Below are 24,269 nucleotides of genomic sequence, written 5' to 3'. Positions count from 1 at the left end.
TGAGCGGAGCCGCTCGTTCCAGTACAAAATAATGCCAGCCAGGCTCTCCACCTACCTCGAGACCTTGCACCTGCTGTTGAACGGCCTCCAACGAACCGGTGAGGAGGCGGAAGCGGGACAAGGAATATCGTCCCTCCGTCAGGTAACCGTTGATCTCCTCTAATGCGCATTTGTAGAGACTCCACCGAGCCGACGCCGATGTCAGGCTGATCTTCAGCTGGACGATCTGGACGGACGTAGTGTATGCTTTAGGACGGGGCTGTCCAAACAAAAGCTCACCGCCCAGTTTGGATCGACTCGCATTAAACGAACAAATCATTGAATTTGGCACACGGCACAAGAGGCTTCAATACGGCCCCCGTACTCTTGTACCTCTCAGCTTTTACACTAGATGGAGCTATGCCTCTCGGTTACCTCACAACGTGACAACTTGTCAATGTAGGAAAATGTAGAATTTCAGGATATTCTTTGTCATAAATCATGGTATAGGTAGTCCCCGGTCTACGATGTACTTGACTTACGCGATTTCGGCTTAATGACTCTCATCCTCCATTTATTCCCCAGTGTTTTTTTGTTGTTGTTGCATAAACAGTACCTTAGTGCACTTCACAGTATCTTATTTACTTTATTAATATGACTTGTTCTGTCCTCACTAAACGTGAAGTTGTTCAGCTTTACAAACAGCAAACAAGGCAATTGTAGTTTTCAAGCTTTTTACTTCCTTCACGTTTGACAATTTGTAAAGCTGTAACACACATATGTACCCTTATGTTCAAAACGACATGCATTTTAACTATAAAACACAAAACAATTGGTGTTCAAACATCTATCTCGTCTGATCAACATGTAAATTTAGTAGATTAAATTAGCCTAATTTGCCAAATAAAAGTCCGCTAGCTTAAATGCTACAAATGCTAATGTATTTACAATTCTCATAGCAAATCGCTCACACGTATCCCCATAAACTGTAGCTCTAAACCTAATTCCAAATGCATTCACAAGCATATATTAGCTGAAACAACTTACAGCCTTAAGATAGAGCGCACCTGTCCTATATCCATGTCAGGCTTCTGAGTCTGCTTCTCAGTCATACATGGCGACAGTCTGGCCAAACCCAACGCTGCCACATGAGGTCAGTGTATCCTCCATCATTAAACAAAATACAATACTTTTGGATTTTAAGGATAGTTATTTTGAGATTTACTTAAAGGGCTAATTCCAATTTACGCCAAAATTCAGGTTACACCACCGTAGGAACGAAAATCGTTCGTAACCTCGGGACTACCTGTTTATGAAGGACTGAAAATGCCATTTCTGGAGAGTTTGGCAATGGTCGTTTTGCCGCCTGCGATATCAGCTCACTTCTTGTTGACTTTAAGGCATTTTAGGGTCTCTTCCTGTTAATATCCTGTCACTTCCTGGTGATTTTGTGGCATTTCGGGGCAACTTCCTGTTCATATTGGGTCACTTCCTATTGATATGGGGACATATAGGGGTCAATTCATTTTGATTTTTGGGCATTTCAGGGCAACTTTCTGTTCATATTGGGTCACTTCCAAGGGAAAAGAGTATTTTTTCAATCATTCAATCAATCAATCAATCAATCAATCAATCAATCAATCAATCAATCAATCAATCAATCAATCAATCAATCATATTTCTATAGCCCTTTACAAAAACCTGACAGGCCCTCAAAGTGCTTTACAACTGTTACAACAACAGTTTTTTCTTGCATTGACTGTTTGACTGTTTATATTACTCGATCCCACCCAGTAAAATAAATAGCATTTAAATCATAGTCTAAGAAAACAAGTAGAATGTATTTGAAGTATGAGGCTACATCTACACTAGGACAGATAATGGCCTTAAACGTGTAGTTGGTTGGACTATACGGCATGTTGGCTACACTCGTATGCCTAATACCTGAATTAGTTGTTAGACGGATAATGTAGGCGGGTAATATTACCCGCTGCTTAATATGGACTGCTGTCTCCGTACAACAATCGGAGTGATGACATGCCGTCGCCATTTTTAGTGCGGCATGACAGCATCGTAATATGGAGGCGGACGATCATGACGCAGCGTTCCTGCTCTTTTCTTTTCCACACATTTGTCTTAAACCTTTAAACTACATCTAAATAATATGCTTCAATTCAGTGGCCATTTGTGGTCCTCCCATCGCTGATGACGCAGAAATAAGCATTTTTTATTTTTTACAGAGCTCGTCTCCCGCGTTGTCTCCGATTACCCAGCTGCGGAGCTGGCCCATCCCAACTCAATGCCGACCGAACATGAGTGTGTAGAAGAAAATTAAACCCCGAAAACTGACCTGCGTGGTACCCCCAGTCAAAGAGGCACGCGATCAGTTTTTTTCCACGACTGTCGCCACTTCCAGGATCGCCACTGTTATGCACAAGCACTCCTGGTTGCGGCTTCCAGGAAATACTGTATACGCAGCGCCACACCATATGCTTCTATATGATATTTTCCAAGTGGTGAGAGCACAACTGAGCATCGATTGTTACATCCCAAGTAACCATGTCAAGCTTTCGTTGTTTTCTAAAGATTGACGTATTTCAATCACAACTCGGCGACTGCTCGTAAAAGTTGAGCGTGCTCTCCCTTCACTCTTGCTCCTGCGTGATGCGTTCAATTGCGTTCACGAAAAAAACAGTGATCACAGAATCATGACAGTCTAGAACAGTGGTCTCCAAATTATTCCACATGGGGCCGCAGTGGGTGCAGGATTTAATTTCAACAAAACAGGCGACACCTTTGCACCAATCTGGTGTCTTACAAGTGTAATCAGTTGATTGCAGTCAGGTGCTGCTTGTTTTAATAGAAAGTTCATCGGTGAAACTGTCGGTACTCGATAGGTTGGAACAAAAACCAGGACCCACTGCGGCCCTTGAGGACCGGTTTGGAGACCCCTGGTCTAGAAGGTGTAGTAATTTAAAAATTTGCCGCCGGCGAGTAATGAGTTTCTGGTTCAGAGGTAAACTGCGCGGACGATGACGTAACATATGAGGCTGCTCCTTTCTACGCATGCCTGGTTTGCGGGGGGTTGGGGGGGGCGGTTCTCAAATGCACCTTAAATGTAAGTGGACAGGTATAAAAATAGTTGGAAAAAAATACACTGGAGAAAATGATCTTTTCTAGTGTAGACTGTAACAGTCACCTCCTTAAATGGTGTTCTTCCCCACATCCACCACACAGTGGCGCTGCTTTATTTATATTGAATATATTCTTCTTCTGTTGCTGCTTACTTTTGTGTTGGAGTTCATCTGGGATCGCGTGTGTGCGAACCTCTGAGCTCCCGAGGGGCGAGTATCCAAAGTAGATTTATTTATTTTTGTTAATAAATGTGCATAAGTGGTAGCTTCTCCCTTATTTTGTTACTTTTATGCACTCATCCTACCTACCACATGTTACAAGAGCCTGGATGAATGGTTAAGGCGGACAAAAGCCTGTGTGTGTGTGTGTGTGTGATTGATATCTGCGGAGAAGGTACCCAAGGAGAAGGACAACTACAGGATGTTGTGCTGACTGCGGAAGCTGACCACCTGGGAATTGTGCTGGCTGGGGGACCTAACGCACGCGTCAAGCAGCTGACTGAGCGTTATATCATGGAGCTGACTGAGTGACAAAAGCAGGTGATGGCTGAAAAGTCTCGCCTACCAGCCCACGTCTGTTAGGTGAAGAAGACCTCAAAATCCCAGCATCAACTCTTCTGGTGACGAACAATGGACAGTGCAAAACAATAGAAGGACATCCTCTTCTACCACAAGGAACGTCCGATAACAGATGGACTCAACGTCTTAGATTTGACACTGAGCAATAATGTGGCGCTGAGGCTGGCAAAATCCTAAACTCTCATTGCCCTGACAATGGTGATGCACGAACCCCTTGTCCAATCCGCATAAGGCCATAACACTAAACAACGCCCGAACACACCCTTTTTCATCCTACAGCCCGCCTCACAAACTCCTTTAAAAGATGGAACTTTCTAGTTAGGCGTTGTACTTTTCAGGAATCTTTTTTACCTGTTGATTGTTGACCCTTTATCCAGCCTTCCTCTCTGTCTGGGTCTGGGTTTTTGCCTTGCTGGCTGATCGTTGTCAACTTGGAAAAAATTGTCAACTTGTGTTTGGTGTGTCTTGAGGTGAGCCTTTTTCCAGCTTTTAAAATGGAGTCAGTACAAGGGGTTAAAACTAAGGTGAATGCATGGAATTTGGCTAAAAGACCAAATTCCAACACTTCCTATTGATATGGGGACATAAAGGGGTCTCTTCCTGTTTATATTGGGTCACCTGTTGATTTGGGGGCATTTCAGGGTCACCTCTGGTTGTTTTTTATGTCACTTCCTGTTGATCTGGGGTCTTTTTTTGCAATTCGGGCAGTTCGGGGTCACGCCTTTGATATCGGGTCACTTCCTATTGATTTGGGGGCATTTCAGGGGGGCAATTCCTGTTGATTTGCTGGCATTTCAGGGTTGGGGCATCCTCCCCTCAGCTTGCTGCACTCGTGGTCTTGCCTATTTACGCTAACTGTTCTGCGCTTGCCGAGTAGGCTTCGTCCGCAATTCTTTCTCGTTCCGTCATTCAGAATCCTCGTGCTTACGCAAGAACGTTCTATAAGGACAGGAACTCAGATGTCACCAGAATTTGTGTCTTTTCCGGGAGTCACGGGTGACTTTTAGTACTACTCTTAGTACTATTCGTACTGAGAATGCACGGAGGGATCATTCAGTGATCTTTAGCACCGCCTCTGGCGGTCAGCAGGGATGAAACATATTTACTATCTAGTTTTTTTAAGACCTAATCTTTTGTGACAAGAGCTTCTGACAAAGAGGACATCGAAGAAAGACGAGTGATGAAAGAAAGACCAATGGAATAAAGCTACCAGGTGATTCAGGTTGGCCCAGGTGTGGTTGACGCCTTGGAGTGTCTCCATGACGATAGCGCAGGCCTCGTCGGTTTTGTTCTGGACAAGAGCACAACCCTGCTCCTCCACCCGCTCCAGTTCTGTTCCTTTGCTCTTGAGAAGCTCCTCCATTTCCTGCAAGATAAATTTCAAGCGCAAATGTCTCATAGGAATTTCGGGGAGCAAGTCCCAAACCGCCGCATACCTGACAGTCCTTCAGCGCGTTCTGCACCGAAATCGGGTCCTCTGTCCCGTGTTTCCTCTTCATCCGTTCTTCTTGAGTTCCCATCCAGGACTTGAGGTTCTGAACGCTACTCTCGTACTCCAGCCACATCTGCAGCAGGTTCTCCAGGAATTGGATCTAGGGAAAAAACGCTCCGTCATCTACGATTCAAGGCGACGGACATTGGAGGTCCTCACCTGCTGGTTGATCCGGCCCTGTAAGATCTGCCAGCGCCTGTTCATGGTGCCCAGACGCTCGGCGAAATCAGTCTTGTCACTGCGCTTGCTCTCTGCGTCGCGAGCGCTCAGGTGCGGCACCGACTGGTTGACGTAGTCCACCGTCAACTGCTTGCAGCTTAAATCCACCCTTAAGCACTGAAAACAACAAGGGAAATTAGAAAAACCTTGCTCACTTCCTATTTGCTTGGGGTGTTTTTGGTTCAGTGACTTCCTGTTAATGTTGAGCCAATTCCTGTTCACTTTAGGCCATTCTGTTCATTCCGAATCCTTTCCTGGTGATTTCAGGGCGTTCCCGGGTCACTTCCTCTTCATATTGGGGCCATTTTATTCATTTTTACTCCCTTTCTGTTAATTTTGGGTCACTTCTTGTTGATTTGAGGGCATTCTGCGTCACTTCTTGTTGGTTTTGTGGCACTTATGGTTCAATTTCTGTTGATTTTGGGTCACTTTCTGCATTCCTAGGTTACTTCCTTTATCATTTAGATCACTTCATGTTGATTTTGGGGTATTTGTGAGTCACTTCAGGTTTATTGGCCACTTCCAGTAGATTTAGGGACATTTTTAGGTGGCTTAGTATTGAATTTCAAGTCACTTCTTATTGGTTTTATGGCACTTATGGGTCAATTTCAGTTGATTCGGGGGCATTCCCGAGTCAGTTCCTGTATTGTTTAGATCATTTGCTGTTGGTTGGAGGGTATTTGTGGGTCACTTCCGCTTTATTGATCACTTCTTGTTGGTTTTGTGGCACTTACAGGTCAATCACTTTCTGCTGATTTTGGGGCATTGCTTGTACTTTCTGGCTGACTTTCTGTTCGAGGGAGTTTGCTGTGTCAAAAATCATAAGATGAAAATCAATAGCCATAGACTTCATAATGATATTGACGGGACACAGTCCCCAGACAATGCGCCACGCCTTCCAGTAAGGGGCCGTCCCACACTCCACTTCAGTCAGTCGAAGTCGGTTGCAGTTTTTCTCCAACACATGGAGCGATCCAACGCCGGATTTAGGTTGAAAAATACGAAAGCTGTACCTCATACAAACAGGAAGGATTGTCTCAGGGGTGATTTGCTTCAAGAATTCAAGGTAAATATTATATTTTTCATACCATGCATGCATTTAAAAACGTTGTGAAAAAAATCAATGTAAAAAATTACTCGCTACGGCATTGTCGCCATAATTTGCAATATTTACGTAAAATAAATGCTAACTGCCCGTTTTTTTGTTTTAAACTAAGAATCGAGACTGTTTTGCGTTCATATCTATCAAGAATTCAGGGATTTAAGCATTTATTCACAAGAATTTTCAACGGAAAAAGGTTTTTGTTTGTGATATGGCGACCGCTAATTTGCTTACTGACTAGCATCATAGTTCGCAATATTTATGTAAAATAAATGCTAACTGTCCAGTTCTTTGCTCTTTTAAAATAGAATCGATACTGTTTTACGTCCATATTTAAAAACAATTCAGGGATTTACACATTGGTTCACAGGAATGTTCAATGTAAAAAGCTCTTTTTTGGTGATAAGGCGGTGCCACAGTGGCTTAAAGACGAGCAGCACATTCGACCTATTTACAGAAAATAAATGCTAACTACCTGGATTTTTGGTTTTAACCAAGAATCGAGACGTTCATATTTGTAAGAAATTCAGGGATTTAAGCATTTATCCACAAGAATTTTCAACGTAAAAAGCTCTTTGTAGTGATAAGGCGGCGCCACAGTGACTTAAAGACTAGCAGCACATTCCACGTATTTACGTAAAATAAATGCTAACTGCCCGTTTTTTTTTTTTTGGTCTTAACCAAGAATCGAGACTGTTTTACGTCCATATCTATAAAGAATTCAGGTATTTAAGCATTTATTCACTAGAATTTTCAATGTAAAAAGCTATTTGTCTGTGTTTACACTCGGTCAGCTTTGACAGAGATAGGCCCCCTATTAATGGGCCCCGCCAATATATTATGAAGTCTATGTCAATAGCATTGAATGGTAAGGTTCCGGTGCGCTATTGGAAATGAATGAAGCCATTGAAAATGTATGGGCAAGTTATCAGCAGGTGGAACAAAGCCATTTTTCCTGGCGGAACTATACTTAATCGTGCCCACAAAACAGAATCAAAATTTAAGGTGATCACTTACCTTGTATTTTTGCAAGCAGTCCCGAATGACGTGGGATCCTACGGCACTCTTGAGGTTTTCTTCGTCCTCCTCCACGATGTTCTCCATCAGCGATATCCAGTTAAACAGCTCTGAGAAGGCGTGACGGGAGGCCAGCTTCTCCATTTGGATCTGAATTCAAATATCATTCACCCCATCAGAAAACCACATAGATTTTTATTTCCAAAAGAGAAACTCCCCCAACGTCAATTTGTCATTCATTGATTCAAGTGGGAAAAAAATTGTTTATTTTCTTTTTGGACATATTACGTATCACTAGAAAATGCCATTTCTGGGGAAATTACAATAGCAGCTTACAATACTGTACTATACTATACTATATAGTATAGTGTAGGTTACTATATCAGCTCACTTCCTGATCATTTTGAGAAATTTTGGTATCACTTCCTGTTCATATTTGGTCACTTCCTATTGATATGGGGGCAATTCTGGGTAAATTCCTATTCATAATTTTTCACTTCATGTTGATTTGAGGCATTTTGGGGTCACTTCTAGAGCTGTCCCGACTAGTTAACGTCATCGATGACGTAAATGCGCTGGCAAGCACATCATCCCATCGACGGTTAATAAAGGGATAAAAAAATTCAGTGATCCCTCGCTACTTTGCGCTTCAAACTTCACGCCCTCAGTGCATCGCGGATTTTTTTCAATTTAAAAAAAATGAAAAATACAGATGAGTAGCTGTCTCGAGCCGATCGAGCAGTCTCCCTCTCGCTCCCTCCCTCTCCCTGCTCTTTGTTCGTTCAATGGAGTTCTTTATTCAAGTTAACGATAATTGACAGATGAATGTGTTTTATCTTGCCAGAGTCACGAACTTCTGAAGTGCCGCATACGTCAATCATCGTCTTCTTCTTCTTCTCGAGTCACTGCGTATTATCAAATGATTCCAGTCCATTGTTGGATATCTTGTCTGGCACTCTGGGTTAGGTCAGCTAGATCCTCTTGAGTGCAAGATTTCGGGAGGAGTGGGCAGACAAGGAGATGTTGCATGGTCTGATCCTCTCCACACATACAAGAGATGTCGCCATTCTGATCAACCCCCGCTTTGTCGGGATTGTTTTTTTGTTGTTTTGCATCGGCCGACAGCAGTTCTCAATCGGTTACAGCAAGACCAGAGTGGCCATGCCTCACTAGCACCGTATGGAAGAGATTCGCATGGCCTAATAGAAGACACTGTGTGTGGGATTTGGGTAAGTTGTTCTGTCCACAGAGCGAGACGCTGCTTGTCTGGATTTCTGTCCAGAGCCTTTACAGAGTGCAGGAAACGGTGCCTTGACTTTAGCCTTTTTACTGTTGGCTCATAATTGTATAGTTGGTGGCAGGTGTCAGTTTCTTGTCTCAGCTTTTCCTTCTGGGACGCAACTGTCCTCCGGATGCTTGGTGGAGCAATCCCACTCAGTAGGTATAGGTCATCAACCTTTGTAGGCTTCAAGCAGCCAGTGACAGCACGGCAGGCAGAGTTTAGTGCTGCATCAATCTTGGTGGCATGGGCTGATCTACACCAGACAGGTGATGTGTACTCCGCTGCAGAGAAGCATAAAGCCAACACTGTTGTTCGTACTGTCTTGGCATCAGCACCCCATTTTGTGTTAGTAAGCTTACTGAGAATGCTGTTCCTTGATTCCACTTTGGCTTTGGTCTTTGTGATGTGTTCCTTGTAGGTGAGAGACCTGTCAAGTGTCACCCCTAGGTAGATTGGCTTTGAGATGGGCTGCAGCCTCTTTCCGTACCAGCTGATCTGTAGCTTGTGATCGGCTTCCCTGTTGTTCAGGTGAAACGCGCAAATTTGTGTTTTGTCTGGGTTGGCTCTTAGGTGGTTGATGGAAAAGTAAGGGATGAGCAGTTCCAGTGCATTTGAAAGGGAGACTTCAACTACTTCAAAGGTACTCTTCTGGGAGGCAATACACAAATCATCAGCATATAGGAAACGTCTTGTGTTTAGTTGGGTAGGTTGATCATTAGTGTAGATGTTGAACAACAGAGGGGGCGAGCACACAACCTTGAGGGAGTCCGTTCTTCTGTGTTCTCCATCTACTCCGACTACAACTGAGGTCTACGAGAAAATCTGCGATTTGATAGCATATTGCAGATCAGCTGTGCGAACCTGACATCTCACGTCATCTCATGCAGTTTCCTGGTTGGTATGCGGTGGTTGACTGTGTCATACGCTGCACATAGATCAACAAATGCAGCACCTGTGATTTCTTTCTTCTCAAAACCATCCTCGATGAACTGGGTTAGATTCAACAATTGACCTGTGCATGACTTCCCAGGTCTGAAGCTTGCTTGATCTGGAATAAGTAAGTCATCAACAAAGGGAGCTATGCGATTCATGAGGAGGCGTTCGAACAACTTGTACATGTGGCAGGGTAACGATATTGGTCTGTAGCTCTTTGGGATGGCAGGATTTTTTGTCAGGTTTCAGTAGGGCAATGACTCGTGATTTCCTCCACATCTTTGGGACCTTGTTGGAGGCTACACATTCGTTTATCAGACTGAGAAACCATCTGCGTTCACCCGATCCGAAGTCCTTGATCTGTTCCACAAGCATATCATCAAGACCCGCAGCTTTGTTGTTCTTCATGGACTTCATTGCAGATTCTAGTTCACCCATGGTGAAAGGCCTTGTGAAGTTTTCTGAAGGCGCATCAGACACTTGAGGTAGTTTTGTCCTTTGAGTACGTTGTTGAAGATTACCCCGACTATTCATAAGGAGTTGGTGGGCAACATGGTCAGCGGTGACTTGCGGCCTTGGTTGTGACTTGGTGTAGGCGTTTCCCAGGATACGGATAGTCTTGCAGGCTTTCCTACTACTATGGGTCATATCGGTTGTTTCAACTAGCTCCTGCCACTTCTTCCGCCAAGCTCGATGGTGTCAACACTAAAGGGATCATTCTCAAAATGTGAGATGTAGTCATCATATAATAATTTGGCGTCATCTGTCAAGCCTTGAATGTAATTTGTACGGCAACCACGAGGGATGTTACGGCGCGAAGACGACTTGACTGATTCTACAAAGGCATCATAGTTGCTTGGAGTGGCTGGAAGTTCCACAATGGCAGAGTCTAGGTCTTCGGCAAAGCCTTCCCAGTCAGCTTTCTTCAGATTGAAACGTCACCTAAAAGGGACAGTTCGAGGAGATATGACTGCATTTATCTTGAGACCTATTGGACGGTGTTGGGTGTGGGGAATTGGGTCCAGTATAATTTTTTCACACTGATTGGCAATGGCATCTGATGCAAAAATCAGATCTGGATTGTACCCTCTTCTCCATCGGGAGCTGTTGAAAGCAGGAGGGAGCGTAGCATCGTGGATGAGAGACATTCGATTGGATTCTGCCCAGTTCTCAACTCGCTCACCATCTTCGTTACTTTCAGCATAACCCCAGTTGACATTGTGACTGTTAAAATCTCCCATAACCACGTTTATGCGATCATCGGTGGGGTCAGGGGGAAATTCAAAACTGATGGAAGGTGGTTTATACACTGAAGTGACAGAGATTCCCTCTGTGCAGATGGTAATGACTTCAATATCATTGTTGTCAGAAATTGATAACTTGTCTGCATGCAAACCTCTGCGGAGAAATATTGCACTCCCATACTGGTCATGTGCCCTCTCAGCGATGAGGGTCATATCAGAGATGCGAGGACGGACGCGTGAAAGTCCACGATGTGTCTCTTGAATGCAGAGGATGTCGCAGTTATTCTTGATACGTAAATCCGCCAGGATATCCTGTTTGGCACCAGTAAGTGTTCGATGTTCGATGATATCACAAACAAGGCTGGTCCTGACAAGGACCCATGCTTGCGACCTTGTGCACCACCGAAAGATCTGAGGTCTTGTTTAGTCATATTAGCAAAGAATAGAAAAAAAATCTGTTGTTGATAGCGTACTGTAGTGTAGTTGAAGGATTCGCAAGTGAAAAAACACCTGACAGGGACCGCGACGTGAACGCTCCTTCGGTGGCCCCCGTCAATCATCGTTCAACTTGTTAAACAGTTGCTGTGGCAACTCATTGTGTGTAAGTGAGCAGCTCTGAGCGGATTTGAGTATACTCACTCAGTGAAGCATTAATTAAAGCCAAGCATTTTTCTAATACGACTTTTAGTTTACAAATAATTCGGTGGGACATGTTTAAAAGTTATCATAATTATTACATTTGAAGTGCTTAAAAAAAACATTTATTAAAATATATATATACAATTTTTAAGTACTTTGTGAAAAAAGTGAAAAAACATGTCATATGTATCTCTTTCCAAAGCTAAATCTGAATAAATTCATTAACACACTCATAAAAACAAATAAAAAAATTATGGGGTGGGGGGTGCGCTACTTCACGGTTTTTCAGTTATCACGGCGGGTTCTGGTCCCCATTAACCGAGAAAAACGAGGGATCACTGATTATGTGCTTATGATTTACAAATTAAGCACTGGACAGCTTCCTGTTGATATTCAGGGATTTTGGAGGTAAATTCCTGTTGATATCGGGTCACTCACTTTAGGATGTTTCCAGCTGATAACGGGTCACTTCCTTCTGTTGATCACAGTTCACTTCCAGTCAGTGGAATCGCGAAAATGATGATGAAGATGAAGATGTGTTCATTCAAATGAAGTTCTTGGCAGAGTTTAGAGTTTTTGCTTAAAACTATATCCAACTTTTGTGCCCCTTAACTTCTTGAATGTTTTAAAGTATGAATTATGTGATTTTGATCAAAATCGTACAACTTGATACATTTTGGAAATGATTGGGGCAAACGGTCAATTTTTTAGTGTCAGTCAAAAATTTCCCTGTGTCGCATGAGAATTCCTGTCGTTTTGACATTTGAACGGTGTTGGCGGGTCAAAGGGTTTTGGGTGGGTGACGTACTGAAGAAACACCCCTAGTGCCCCCGCTGACGGATTTCCGTCATTACGACATAGGATTTTAACCCACATGTCTCTGTCCGTGCACGGGTCAGAGTGCTACCTGGTGAAGCTTTTCTTGCACAACCGGTATGCGCGTGAATAGCTCGCTCCACTGATTGTCGATGCGGGCCAAATCCGAGCGCAGCGCCACCGTGTCCGCCCTCTTCAAGCGCAGCAGCTGGCCGCCCTCGGCGACCACGGAGCACTTCAGGTCGGACTTGCTCTCCGCTTCCTTGGAAAACTCCTGAGGACGAGCGGTCGTTGAAGATGCGAGTACGACGGCGCAAAGCGCATCTGCGACCTCACCAGAAATGCAGAGAGGTGGTCTCTGATGGTCTCCGACTCCTGCGGGACCAAGACCGCTTGCGTGTTCCAGAATTCCAGCCGTTCCAGAGCGGACTGCAACCATTCGCTTAACTCGCTGCTCTGTCTCTGATACCTGGGGGTGATGAAAAGCATTTACACTCAGAAGATCAAAGACATTTGGCCTCAAGGACCACTTCCTTATGAAACTTTTAGGAATAGGAAAGGCCATTTCTGGAGAATTGGCAATAAGAGCTTTGCTGTAATGATTGCCATATCGGCTCCCTTCCTGTTGATTTAGGGCTATTTCGGGGTCACAATGTTGTTTTTGTCAATGATGACTATAACGAAAATATTTTCATCGACGAACAATTTTTTTAATGACGATGAGGAGAAGATAACGAGCTAAAAACGTGTCTTGAGAGACATACCGAGATGAATGCTTGTTTTTGTCCGACGAGACAAGAACGAGACGAAAATGCACCATAGTTTCCATTACATGTTCACAATGTTTTATGTGTTGTTAGCCTGCATCGTAGCAGTGTCTGGTTATTAAGGATGCAACAATACTCAGTTTTATATTGAACCGTTCGATACGCCCTCTTCGATTCAATACGCAAAAATATTCCATGTAAATGACAAGCTCCCAAAATGTATTTTCCAAATTTTTTCTTGCATGTGCTCGCTAATATGCGCGTGGTGCATCGAAAACTGAGGGCTGTGAAAAGCTTTGATCCAGCTCCTCCCCGCGAACAGCACTTTTCCTCTCCTGCCCCAAACTGCAAGGAGGGCGGAGTGACGCACGCTGCATTTGTTTGTGGCAGAGGTAACAAACACGGCAATCATGGCCAGCGAGGAAAGACAGAAGTTTGAGGAGGTGGCTTCAGCGTCGTACAGCTCTGCTGTGTGGCAGCATTTTGTTTATGTGGGCAATTGCCCGTGCTGTGCAGAGTATAGTCTAAGTAATTGTAAATTGCTGTCATAACATTTATATCATGGATATTATCTGAAATTAAGGCTTGTAACCACAGCATGCAAGTGGGCATTTGCATGTTTTTTTTCAGCACCATTTTCTGCGTATGTTTCGGGACCTGTGCCCTTCTCGTCATCCCTGCGCTGTCGTATTTATTTTGCGTTCCGACACCCTATGATTTACAAATCAAGCACTGGACAGCCCTAGTCACTTGTTAATTTTTTTAATGCTCCGAGCCCCTGACAACAATCGCGCACACACACTGGATATAATCAAATAGGAAACTAGATGTGCTAATGCTCCGAGCCCCTGACAACAATCGCGCACACACACTGGATATAATCAAATAGGAAACTAGATGTGCTATGTTAGATCCCCCCCCAAGTCCCATGCCATTGGCTACGTGTGCCCAGCGTGATCATGGGACACATAGTCCATATACCATTTCTATTGATTAAAAACCGCCATGACTGAATGAAAGTTAAGCAGGTCAAATCAATCAATACCAGTGACTATAGATACTGCTGCGAATATTGTTAATTCAGTACGTGACACAGATGGACTCGGACCACAAATGGGATGTTTTGCTTAACTGTATCGTTGCATCTCTACTGGTTGTGCTGTCATGTGAAGTGCTGCGCCCCCCCCCCCCCCCCCCCCCAAACTCACCAGTGTTCTCTCCAGTCTCCGTATTGCTTGCTTTGAAACACACATGGTAATATTTGTTTTCTTATCTTGGCAAGAGAGAATATGCAATATTGCTTTAGGCTTTTTATGGTTGTGAGGGAATTTTATTCATGCTTAAAACACAACCATTATACATCATATTTTGTATGCGTTTGTTATGCTTGCATTAGAACATTGTAGCATAGAGCATCATTGCTATATTAACCTGTTTGAGTGTGCCTTCCCATAGCCTTGACTGTTGTAGACTGTATCACAATATGCCCAAATATGGACTGTTATGTTCCTGTGTTTTCCAATATGCCCTGTATGAATACAATGGGCGACTGTGGCTTATCAGACTGAGCTCATCATCGTTCTAGCCAGAGCCAGTGTTCAAGATCATAACTTGAGGTGTTATTCCCCTACTGGAGATGTTTTTCTGTAACTTGAGATGTTTTTACCAGGATATGCTATATATAGTAAGTTTCGGTTTTGTTTCTATGATGTCAATCCATAAATAGAGGCATGCCCTGCATTTCTCTTTTGTCCACATGCGGAGAGGACGCTTTGTGCGTGGCTCCGCATCTGTACCCTTGATATATCATGTTTATAAAGTCTTCGAAGTAGGCAATCTTTGGTTGGGTCTGATTCATTTCTGTAATCAAGCTATCGAGGTAACACTTGTCTTGGAGTTCAAACTTGAGCTTGCCTGACAATGGTCTGTGCTGAGTGATCCTCACGCTCTAAATGTAACTCGTAGCATTAGCATAGCATTCACATTCACGTTAGCATTAGGCTAATGCAAATGCCGAGTGTCCTCTTAACTCTGAACTTAACTTTCTTTACATACAGTTTGTGGCATCCAGATGGGTATAATTAATTGAAAATAATGTACTGTTTTCCAGCTAAGTGTGTATTATCGCCACGTTGGTGATAGATTTGTAGATGCTACGATATGTGCTCGTCTGTCAGTGTTCATTCGAAATGCATAGAAACCTTTATTTATTTGGTTTTGGAGTAAAACATTTGAATTTTACAGACGTAAAAATTTTAAACGTCAACTAAAACTGGACGAAATTGGTCTTGACTTTTGGTCAACATAAACTACACAAAGAAACACATTTTGGAATGACTAAAACATGACTAGTGCTGTAACGATTAGTCGATAAACTTGAGTAATCAATTAGAAAAAAAGATTCGAATTCGTTTAATTAAAGTGGCGTTGTAATGGTTTATTTTGAAAGTTTTGGGTGGATACACTGCCCCCCTTGTCTGCCTCATTTCCGTGTTTAGACCAACATAAGCTTTTGTTTGCGTTAATGTTTTTTTAATGCATTCATATTTTAGTTTATAGGTATATTTAGCTGTTTTTTGTAGGAATATGTGTCTGAACCATTAGTTAAGAGCTTTGTAAACAAAAACACGTTAGCATTGTATAGCATTTAAGTTAGCAGACTATGTAAGTTAGCCAATTGTTCTTTTGTTGTACATCTTTCACCTGTATCTTGCACATACAGTATATTAACTGTTTTATACTGTTTGAGGCTGAATTCAGGTATTTTAATTTTACGTGTTCCTTATCCGATTACCATATTTTTCGGACTATAAGTCGCAGTATTTTTTCATAGTTTGGCTGAGGGTGCGACTTATACTCAGAGAGCGACTTATGTGTGGAATCATTAACACATTATGATGTCATTTCATATATTATTGGTGGTGTTTTGGAGTGACACTTATGGTTTGGTAAACTTGTTAGCATCTTCTTTATGCCCTAGTTATCTGAATAACTCTTAACAGCTATGGCCACATTCGCGTTCTGCCTTTGGCAATGTGTGTTCAGTTGTATTATTGACTTTTTTATGTTGAAATGGATGCTTTTAGTTTGTGGCGCTTTCACACCCAAGTGGGGGCGCACTCGCACTTGTTTATGCGGAGAAGAGGACTCACACGTCAGAAGAAGACGGACAGCTACACAGAGTCTCTGAGCGAGTAGGCGAGAGAGAGAGAGAGAGAGAGAGAGAGAGAGAGAGAGAGAGAAGCACGGCTGCAAACCTACGTTCATTGTTTATGCTTGTAAAATATCTCTACAGAGGCAACACCTGTGTGTATCAACTTTTCTGTTGTTGTTGTGTGTTTTCCACCCGCAATCGGACACTTAGAGCCAGTTGTGTAGTTGTTTGAATGATGTGCTAATGCTAGCGAACGCATGCTAACCGTTTGTGTCATTGCTGTAATGGCACCTAATTATCATTTATTTACGTTGATGCGAACCTGTTTGGTATCGAGGACGAAATTGATTCAGCAAATACGGACGTGCAGCATCGTCATTTGGGAGTTTAGCTCGCTGTATAGCCAGGACCGAGCTGTAGCGTCCTGGTGAGGACAGTACATTCTCATTTCGTTGTTCATGCATCATGGAACATTATTATACTTTTCACTGATTCAGCATGTTGTTCTCTATTGTATTTTTATTTTAAATTGCCTTTCAAGATGACATATCTGTTCTATGTATTGGATTTTATCAAGTAAATTTCCCCCAAAAATGCGAATGCGGTGCGACTTATATGTTTTTTTCCTCTTCGTTGGGCATTTTATGGCTGGTGCGACTTATACTCGGGTGCGACTTATAGTCCAAAAAATACGGTACACGATTATTCGAACTAACTAGTTCATTGATTAATCAGCTACAAAAATAATTGATAGCTGCAGCCCTAAACATGACTAAAACTATTAAGTATTACTGTCCAAAAAACTAAGACGAAAATTAAAAGGGCTGCCAAACACATTACTTCCCCATTGATTATGGTGCATTTTGGCATTACATGCGAAGCTATCATCAACAGAGCAAATCAATGAAGTTCGAGAAGCACCCCTGCTGGCGTGTGTCCCGAGGTTCCCGACCTGGTCCAGTGTTTGAGGATGGCCTCCAGATGCTGCAGTTCCTTGTTGACCTTGTTGGTGTTGTCCAGCCAGCGTTCGCCTAGAACGGCCAGTTGATTCTCCAGAGCAGGACAACACACAGACAGTAGGAGATGTTTGCCTTCGCCCAGGACCTGCTGTAGTTTGTGTTGCTGCTCCACAAGCTTCCCCTTCAGCCCCTTTGGAAATGGAGGAACGACTTACTCGCAGAATCATAAATGTAGCCGATAAATCAATGTCAGAGCAAGAAGCCTGTACACTTTGGGGTTGCACCGATACGGCACTAAAATGGGCGTGGGGTGATCTGCAGTGCCCCAGTATAAATTTAATCATTAAACAAATAAATGTGATGTGCAACTGGGTTGGCAAATGAGTTGAAACTTCCGTGAAGCACCTTCGGGAGATGTGTGCGTTCACGTATGTTTGGAGATATAGCGACAATGTGGACCCCAGCACGTCTACTGTACATCATTTGATTAGACTCGTCAAGTGTTGATACACACGAAAGTGTCCTTTCCATTTTATCCATATGTGACGACTGTCAATCCTGCCCCTGTGTTTTACTTCAACATATTGTCGAGGACAGCAAAGTGGCTGATGGCTAGAAATCTGAGCAGTTCTTGAACACGACACGAGCAATGCCTCGCTCACCTGCAGACGACCGAGAACAAATTCCTTGTGATGCACACGAAGGTCGTGGTGACAGACAGGGATAAATTTTTAAAAAGGACAACTTTGAAATCCAAACTGAGCCCTGGGCAAGATCCTGACCCAGATGAAGGCCCTCGTATGAGTGGTAGTAACAAACAAAGTGAAGACGGCAAGGCATTACATTGAAAGCTATGTTTCATTTGGATTTACTTTCACCGGGGATGAGACAAAACCTACTCCATTATGTCTGGTGTGTGAAGAGAAGCTATCCAACCACGCCATGGTGCCAAGCAAGCTTAAATGTCATCTCCAAACAAAACACCCGTCACTTCAAAACAAGTCGAGGGATTCGTCCAGGGATGAAATCGAAAAGAAATCCACAGATAGATGCTACGGCGGTTATACCTGATAGAGCAATATCCGCTCTGCTAGTTTTTCTTCGCTCTCCTCCAGAAGTCCCACCGCAGGGATTCCTTCTTCCATATCCTCCAAATGGGCATCCAGATGCTGATAATCCTCCACCAAGCGGTGCCACGTCTGCCAAACGCACTCCAAAACATCAGCTCTAGAAGTGTTGGGTCGAGTGGGTGGGAGCTGGTTCGTCTGACCTCCAAAATGGCCTCCAGCTCCACGCCTTTAGAGTGCGCCTGCCGGAGGATGCCCTGAGCCTGTTTCAGCGTCTCCTGCAGCACCCGTCTCTCTTCGGGAAGCATCAGGCTGGCGATATTGCCGTAGTACGTCTCCGTTAAAATCATATGGGACTCGAGACCTTGGAAAAACTCCTAAAAGACATGCCGAGGACAAACGACAATCAAAATCAACCAGAACCGATTTCGTCTAAAAGCGCAAAATGTCTGACCTTGTGTTTGTCCAAGTGATCGTAGATCTCCTCTGCCGAGCTGGCGACGATCCGGCGGTCGGCGGCCATCTTGCCCTTGGCCGTGTCCAGTAGGTCGTTGAGGTCCCGCAAGGCGCGCTCGTACTGCGACTGGAGTGCCGCGTTTTGCTTCAAGTCGCTGCGCCGAGAGCCCACCGTCATGGCCAGTTCCTCATAGGCGTCCTGACGGCAAACCACAGTCGCCTTGCTCCGTTCGTACGAGGTATCACGCCGTTGTCGGTGGCGCGTACACTATCTTTTTGAGCCATTTTTCCGCCGTTCGCGGACAACATTTGGAAGGTATATTTTAGGGATGTACAGTGGGGCAAATAAGTATTCAGTAAACCACCAATTGTGCAAGTTCTCCCACTTGAAAATATTAGAGATGCCTGTAATTGTCAACATGGATAAACCTCAACCATGAGAGACAGAATGTGGAAAAAAAAAAACAGTAAATCAATGTTTGATTTTTCAAGAATTTCTTTGCAAATCATGGTGGAAAATAAGTATTTGGTCAATAGCAAAAGTTAATCTCAATACTTTGTTATGTACCCTTTGTTGGCAATAACGGAGGCCAAACGTTTTCTGTAACTCTTCACAAGCTTCTCACACACTGTTGTTAGTATTTTGGCCCATTCCTCCATGCAGATCTGACCTGATATTGTCCACGAAATGTCCCCAAACCAACCTGGGCGGGGCTAAGATCTGTATCTCCGCACAGCAAAGCCCCAGAGTAATTTCTCCAGAAAAAAGTTTCTAGTTCTGTATGTGTTTTCTACTGTTAACGTTATTTAAACTGTGAGAACTGTAATGAACCGAGGTTTACCACCTTCTCCCCATTTTTCATTTTTATTTTATTTATGTGGTCTTAAAGCAGCCCAAGAGACATCATTTTTTTGGTGAGTTTGGCTGTGCTTGTGGAGAAACCAGTTGTGGTTTACCTGAAGCAAGGCTCGATTTTTGTTTTTCACTTACCAAGAAGTTTTTTTCAGTTATATTTATTTATTTAGACAGACAATGTTAAGTAGTCTTAAGACGAATGTTTATTTTAGCCTATCAATTAATTGGGTTCATATTAGTGAGAAATGTAGCCCGTTCACCCAATCTGTTTCGTCTTATTAATGTCCCGTCCCAACCAAAAAGTGTACATACAGGTTATGCTGTTCTATCGTTCCTACTAATGTTGAGATCAAACTTACGCCCTTGCTTTTAAGAGTGTCAAGTATTTGTTTGCGTATCAATATGGAGTAAAAATTGTCACAACAGTAGTAAAGACAACGGCACACAGACGGGTCAAGTTTACGGTTGAACCTTGAAGGAGTGCCGTTTCTTTAGTCTCACCTGAAGGTGGAGCATTTTATCTGTTGACGCTTGATGCGCTTGCAGGGCGGCTCCTCTGCTTTTCACTTCCGCCATCTTGTGCTCCAGCGCCTTCAGGTCCTCTTCTGCGCCGGCGACGACCTGAACAGAGACGAGTCGCGGGCAAACGTGGTTACGGGAAGCGCAAATGCAGATGGGTGGACGTATGGATGGACATACTACCTGGAGCTGTTCCGAGGCCGGCCTGTCCGCGGCTTGGGCTAAAAGTTGCAGGACCCGGCGCTTGGTCTCCGTTAAAGCTGTCTGGAGATGCTGAACTTCGGTCTGCATTTGGAGCAAAGGGTTGAGAAGCGATCACGCGATCTACGTACGCTTCTTCAAATAATATGGCTCATAGGGACACGCTGACAGTAAACGATTGCCCCAGTGAGGCCGAATCATAGGCCATGTCTACACGTAGTAGGGTAGTTTGGGAAAAAGAACTTTTTCTACGGTTTGACCGATCATCCACAGGCACATTAAATGAGGATTCTTAAAAACTGCGCCCAAAGATAAGATGTACGAATTCTGCGCCACCATGTGGACAGTGATAACCGACGATTTAACTGTAGAAACGTCACTGAATGTGACAAACTTTGTCCCTACGTCACACATGACACCAATGCTTACGTTTGGAGTAAATGGATGATGATAGGCAAATACCCTTTTTTGCCAAACCCTGTCACCTGTAGACATGGCATGAAACTGTTTTATGAATTTATTTTACAAGCAAAAGGTCTCAGTAAAGTCCAATCTATCCAATTCTGTGAAGAAGCCCCAGAGGCGATAGGGGGACTTTTAACATAGGGCTAAATCCTAACCTGGTAGGCCGAGAGTTGCCGAGTCCTGGTCCCGGTTCGGTCGCGGCTTCGAGCCAGAGCGGCGCCCGCGGCCCCCAGTCTCTCTTTCAAGCAGTCCAGATTTTCTTCCGGCAAGGCTCGTTCCTCCTGCCTCCAGCCCGACCAGTCGGCCAGCAAAGTCTGGCAGCGCATCACCTCCCCTACCACCCGACCCAAATCGCTCGCCAGCATCTGCGGACAAAATCGACGGACGGCGGCTTAAGCGACGGCCTGGACAGCGGTATTTTGCCGGGAAGACAAGTGAACCTCCAGCCGAGCCTCCGCGTCGTCGGCCGACGCCGGCCAGTCCGACAACGCCGTGTTCTCCACGCCGTCCAGCCAGGTGGACGTGGACGACACAGCCGTGTAGAGACAGTGCTCTGTCTCGGATGCTGGCGTCTCGCCGCTGTCGCCGGACTGTGAAAGGACAGCGGATCAAATGTTAGCATTTAGAGAGGAAATGAAGTCTTTGGACTTTGAACATTTTGCATCAATTTTATTTCAGCAAAAGGCAACGCATGAGGACGGGGGTCCCCGGGGCTACTCAGTGGTAAAAATGGCAACCTGAGATTTTTGCAGAGTCAGCCTGAAGCTGTCGTAAAGAGTCTTGAGCGACGAGGCGTCGGCTTGAAGTTGCTCTTTTAAAAGTGGCGCTCCGCACGAATAAACCTGTAAAACAACAGGAGCTGACTTTTTTGGGGGCTTGTGGGGTGTCTTCCTTCCTCGAAGGATTCTTTACCGTCTGTTGGCGGTCCTGCTCCAGATTCTTTTGCAAGAGCTGCATCTTGGTTTTGAGCTCCTGCCGCAGACACTCCCACCTCCGCCTCATCTGCTGGCGCGCGGCATCAGCGTCCTTCTCGGCCAGCGCCTGGCTTGAAAAGGGCTCCGAAGCGCTGCGGCCATCCCCAAAAAGCAAACAAAACTCCAATCAGACAAACTTGATCATTAGCCAAGTTGAAAATCCTAAACTATGTTTTTAACCGTACTTTAAAACTCTGAACCGAGTTGGAAACTATAATTTTGGAAGCCTAACCCTAGACTGTATTTCAAAGCCTACTTTGAACCCTAACCCCGGTTGGAAATCCTTACGCTGGTTTGAAGTCCTAATCACAAAGCCTCATCCTAAATGGAAAGCCTAACCCGAGAGCAGTGCTTCTCAATTATTAGGAAGACGTAAACGTTTCGTGTCCCCCCTCCAACTATCTGCAGCCACTATAAATAGTATCATTTGTCTATAAAATTGTTATTATTATGAGTACACCTCTACATACCATAATATCCTTTTTAATATTACAGAAAAAAATAACACAGATTAACTTCTATTTACATTGTTTTGTTTGTAACAGAAAAGACTCAAAAGTTCATCCATTTGCCTGAATTAAAAAAACAAACTAAAAATCCACTCAAGGTACATTTGTTGATCATCCATCCATCCATCCATTATCTTCCGCTTGTTCCGGGGTCGGGTCGCGGGGGCAGCAGCTTTAACAGGGAAGCCCAGACTTCCCTCTCCCCAGCCACTTCAACCAGCTCCTCCGGCGGGATCCCAAGGCGTTCCCAGGCCAGCCGAGAGACATAGTCTCTCCAGCGTGTCCTGGGTCGTCCCCGGGGCCTCCCGCCGGTGGGACATGCCCGGAACACCTCTCCAGGGAGGCGTCCGGGAGGCATCCGAACCAGATGCCCGAGCCACCTCAGCTGGCTCCTCTCTACGCGGAGGAGTAGCGGCTCGACGCCGAGTCCCTCCCGGATGACCGAGCTTCTCACCCTATCTCTAAGGGAGAGCCCGGACACCCTGCGGAGGAAACTCATTTCGGCCGCTTGTATCCGGGATCCTGTTCTTTCGGTCACGACCCAAAGCTCGTGACCATAGGTGAGGGTAGGAACGTAGATCGACTGGTAAATCGAGAGCTTTGCCTTTCGGCTCAGCTCCTTCTTCACCACTACGGACCGGTGCAGCGTCCGCATTACTGCAGACGCCGCACCGATTCGCCTGTCGATCTCCCGCTCCCTCCTACCGTCACTCGTGAACAAGACCCCAAGATACTTGAATTCCTCCACTTGGGGCAGGATCTCATCCCCGACCCGGAGAGGGCACTCCACCCTTTTCCGACTGAGGACCATGGTCTCGGATTTGGAGGTGCTGATCTTCATCCCAACCGCTTCACACTCAGCTGCGAACCGCTCCAGTGAGAGTTGGAGGTCACGGCTTGATGAAGCCAACAGCACTAAATCATCTGCAAAAAGCAGAGATTCAACGCTGAGGTCACCAAACCGGACCCCCTCAACGCTTCGGCTGCGCCTAGAAATTCTGTCCATAAAAGTTATGAACAAAATCGGTGACAAAGGGCAGCCTTGGCGGAGTCCAACCCTCACTGGGAACGAATTCGACTTACTGCCGGCAATGCGGACCAGACTCTGACACCGGTCGTACAGGGACCGAACAGCCCTTACCAAGGGGCTCGGTACCCCGTACTCCCGGAGCACCCTCCACAGGATTCCCCTAGGCACACGGTCGAACGCCTTCTCCAAATCCACAAAACACATGTAGACTGGTTGGGCGAACTCCCATGCACCCTCGAGGACCCTGCTGAGGGTGTAGAGCTGGTCCACTGTTCCACGGCCGGGACGAAAACCACACTGCTCCTCCTGAATCCGAGATTTGTTGATCATTTGATTCTGAAAAAGAAACTTTAATAAAATCACTGAAAATAAAAAGTTAAGTGATTAGCAACATTAAATGATGAAGACAATATGCCACACAATTTGACCAAAAAAACAAAAAATTGACAGAACAAAAACGACAGTGCCATAGGACAGAGGGACAGTTTTTATTTTTGCTGCAGGCAGTATCAGATCCTTTGCTACGGTGTGGAGTTATTTTGCACTGAGCAACTTGGTATGCCACCTTATATGATGCTAACAATCAATACTGTTAATAATGGCGTTAGAGTAAAACGGCGTTATTTTTTTTTCAGTAGTAAGTAATCAATTACTTTTCCCATCTTTGCAACGCTGTTACTGTTACTGAGGATGTGAATGGGCGCCTTACTGTAAATTGGTTGAATGAAACGCAAGTTCTCTGATTTTGTCACATATCGTCCTGCTTGCCTGCCCTGGAGAGAGCAGAGCGGGAGGGAGAAAAGGGGGTGGTGACGCCATTGCAAACGTGTTGATGATTGTCTTGGTGACTCGGGGAATTAGCATAGCATTCACGTT

The 24,269-nt window shown here is 44.6% G+C and overlaps 1 protein-coding gene across 7 annotated transcripts in view; it reads right to left on the bottom strand.

Moving 5' to 3' along the window:
- The window catches only part of syne1b (spectrin repeat containing, nuclear envelope 1b), a 264,424-nt gene that overhangs the window by 52,952 nt on the left and 187,203 nt on the right, over positions 1-24,269 (bottom strand). For all 7 annotated transcript variants that reach the window (XM_057858502.1, XM_057858499.1, XM_057858501.1 and 4 more), the window contains 17 exons: positions 21,793-21,946; positions 21,618-21,722; positions 21,321-21,470; positions 21,036-21,245; positions 20,398-20,499; positions 20,197-20,316; positions 18,838-19,038; positions 18,587-18,760; positions 18,384-18,515; positions 17,310-17,506; positions 12,773-12,905; positions 12,528-12,710; positions 7,523-7,672; positions 5,344-5,520; positions 5,129-5,284; positions 4,903-5,058; positions 56-226 (listed from right to left, as the gene is read on the bottom strand). In XM_057858502.1, coding sequence (XP_057714485.1) covers positions 56-226; positions 4,903-5,058; positions 5,129-5,284; positions 5,344-5,520; positions 7,523-7,672; positions 12,528-12,710; positions 12,773-12,905; positions 17,310-17,506; positions 18,384-18,515; positions 18,587-18,760; positions 18,838-19,038; positions 20,197-20,316; positions 20,398-20,499; positions 21,036-21,245; positions 21,321-21,470; positions 21,618-21,722; positions 21,793-21,946 — 2,671 coding nt within the window. The remainder of the gene's footprint in view (positions 1-55; positions 227-4,902; positions 5,059-5,128; positions 5,285-5,343; positions 5,521-7,522; positions 7,673-12,527; positions 12,711-12,772; positions 12,906-17,309; positions 17,507-18,383; positions 18,516-18,586; positions 18,761-18,837; positions 19,039-20,196; positions 20,317-20,397; positions 20,500-21,035; positions 21,246-21,320; positions 21,471-21,617; positions 21,723-21,792; positions 21,947-24,269) is intronic.

The sequence above is a fragment of the Corythoichthys intestinalis genome, chromosome 15 (assembly GCF_030265065.1).
Source record: "Corythoichthys intestinalis isolate RoL2023-P3 chromosome 15, ASM3026506v1, whole genome shotgun sequence".
Lineage (NCBI taxonomy): Eukaryota > Metazoa > Chordata > Actinopteri > Syngnathiformes > Syngnathidae > Corythoichthys > Corythoichthys intestinalis.
Note: the sequence above shows the minus strand (reverse complement) of the source record. Positions and strands in the feature narration are given on the sequence as shown.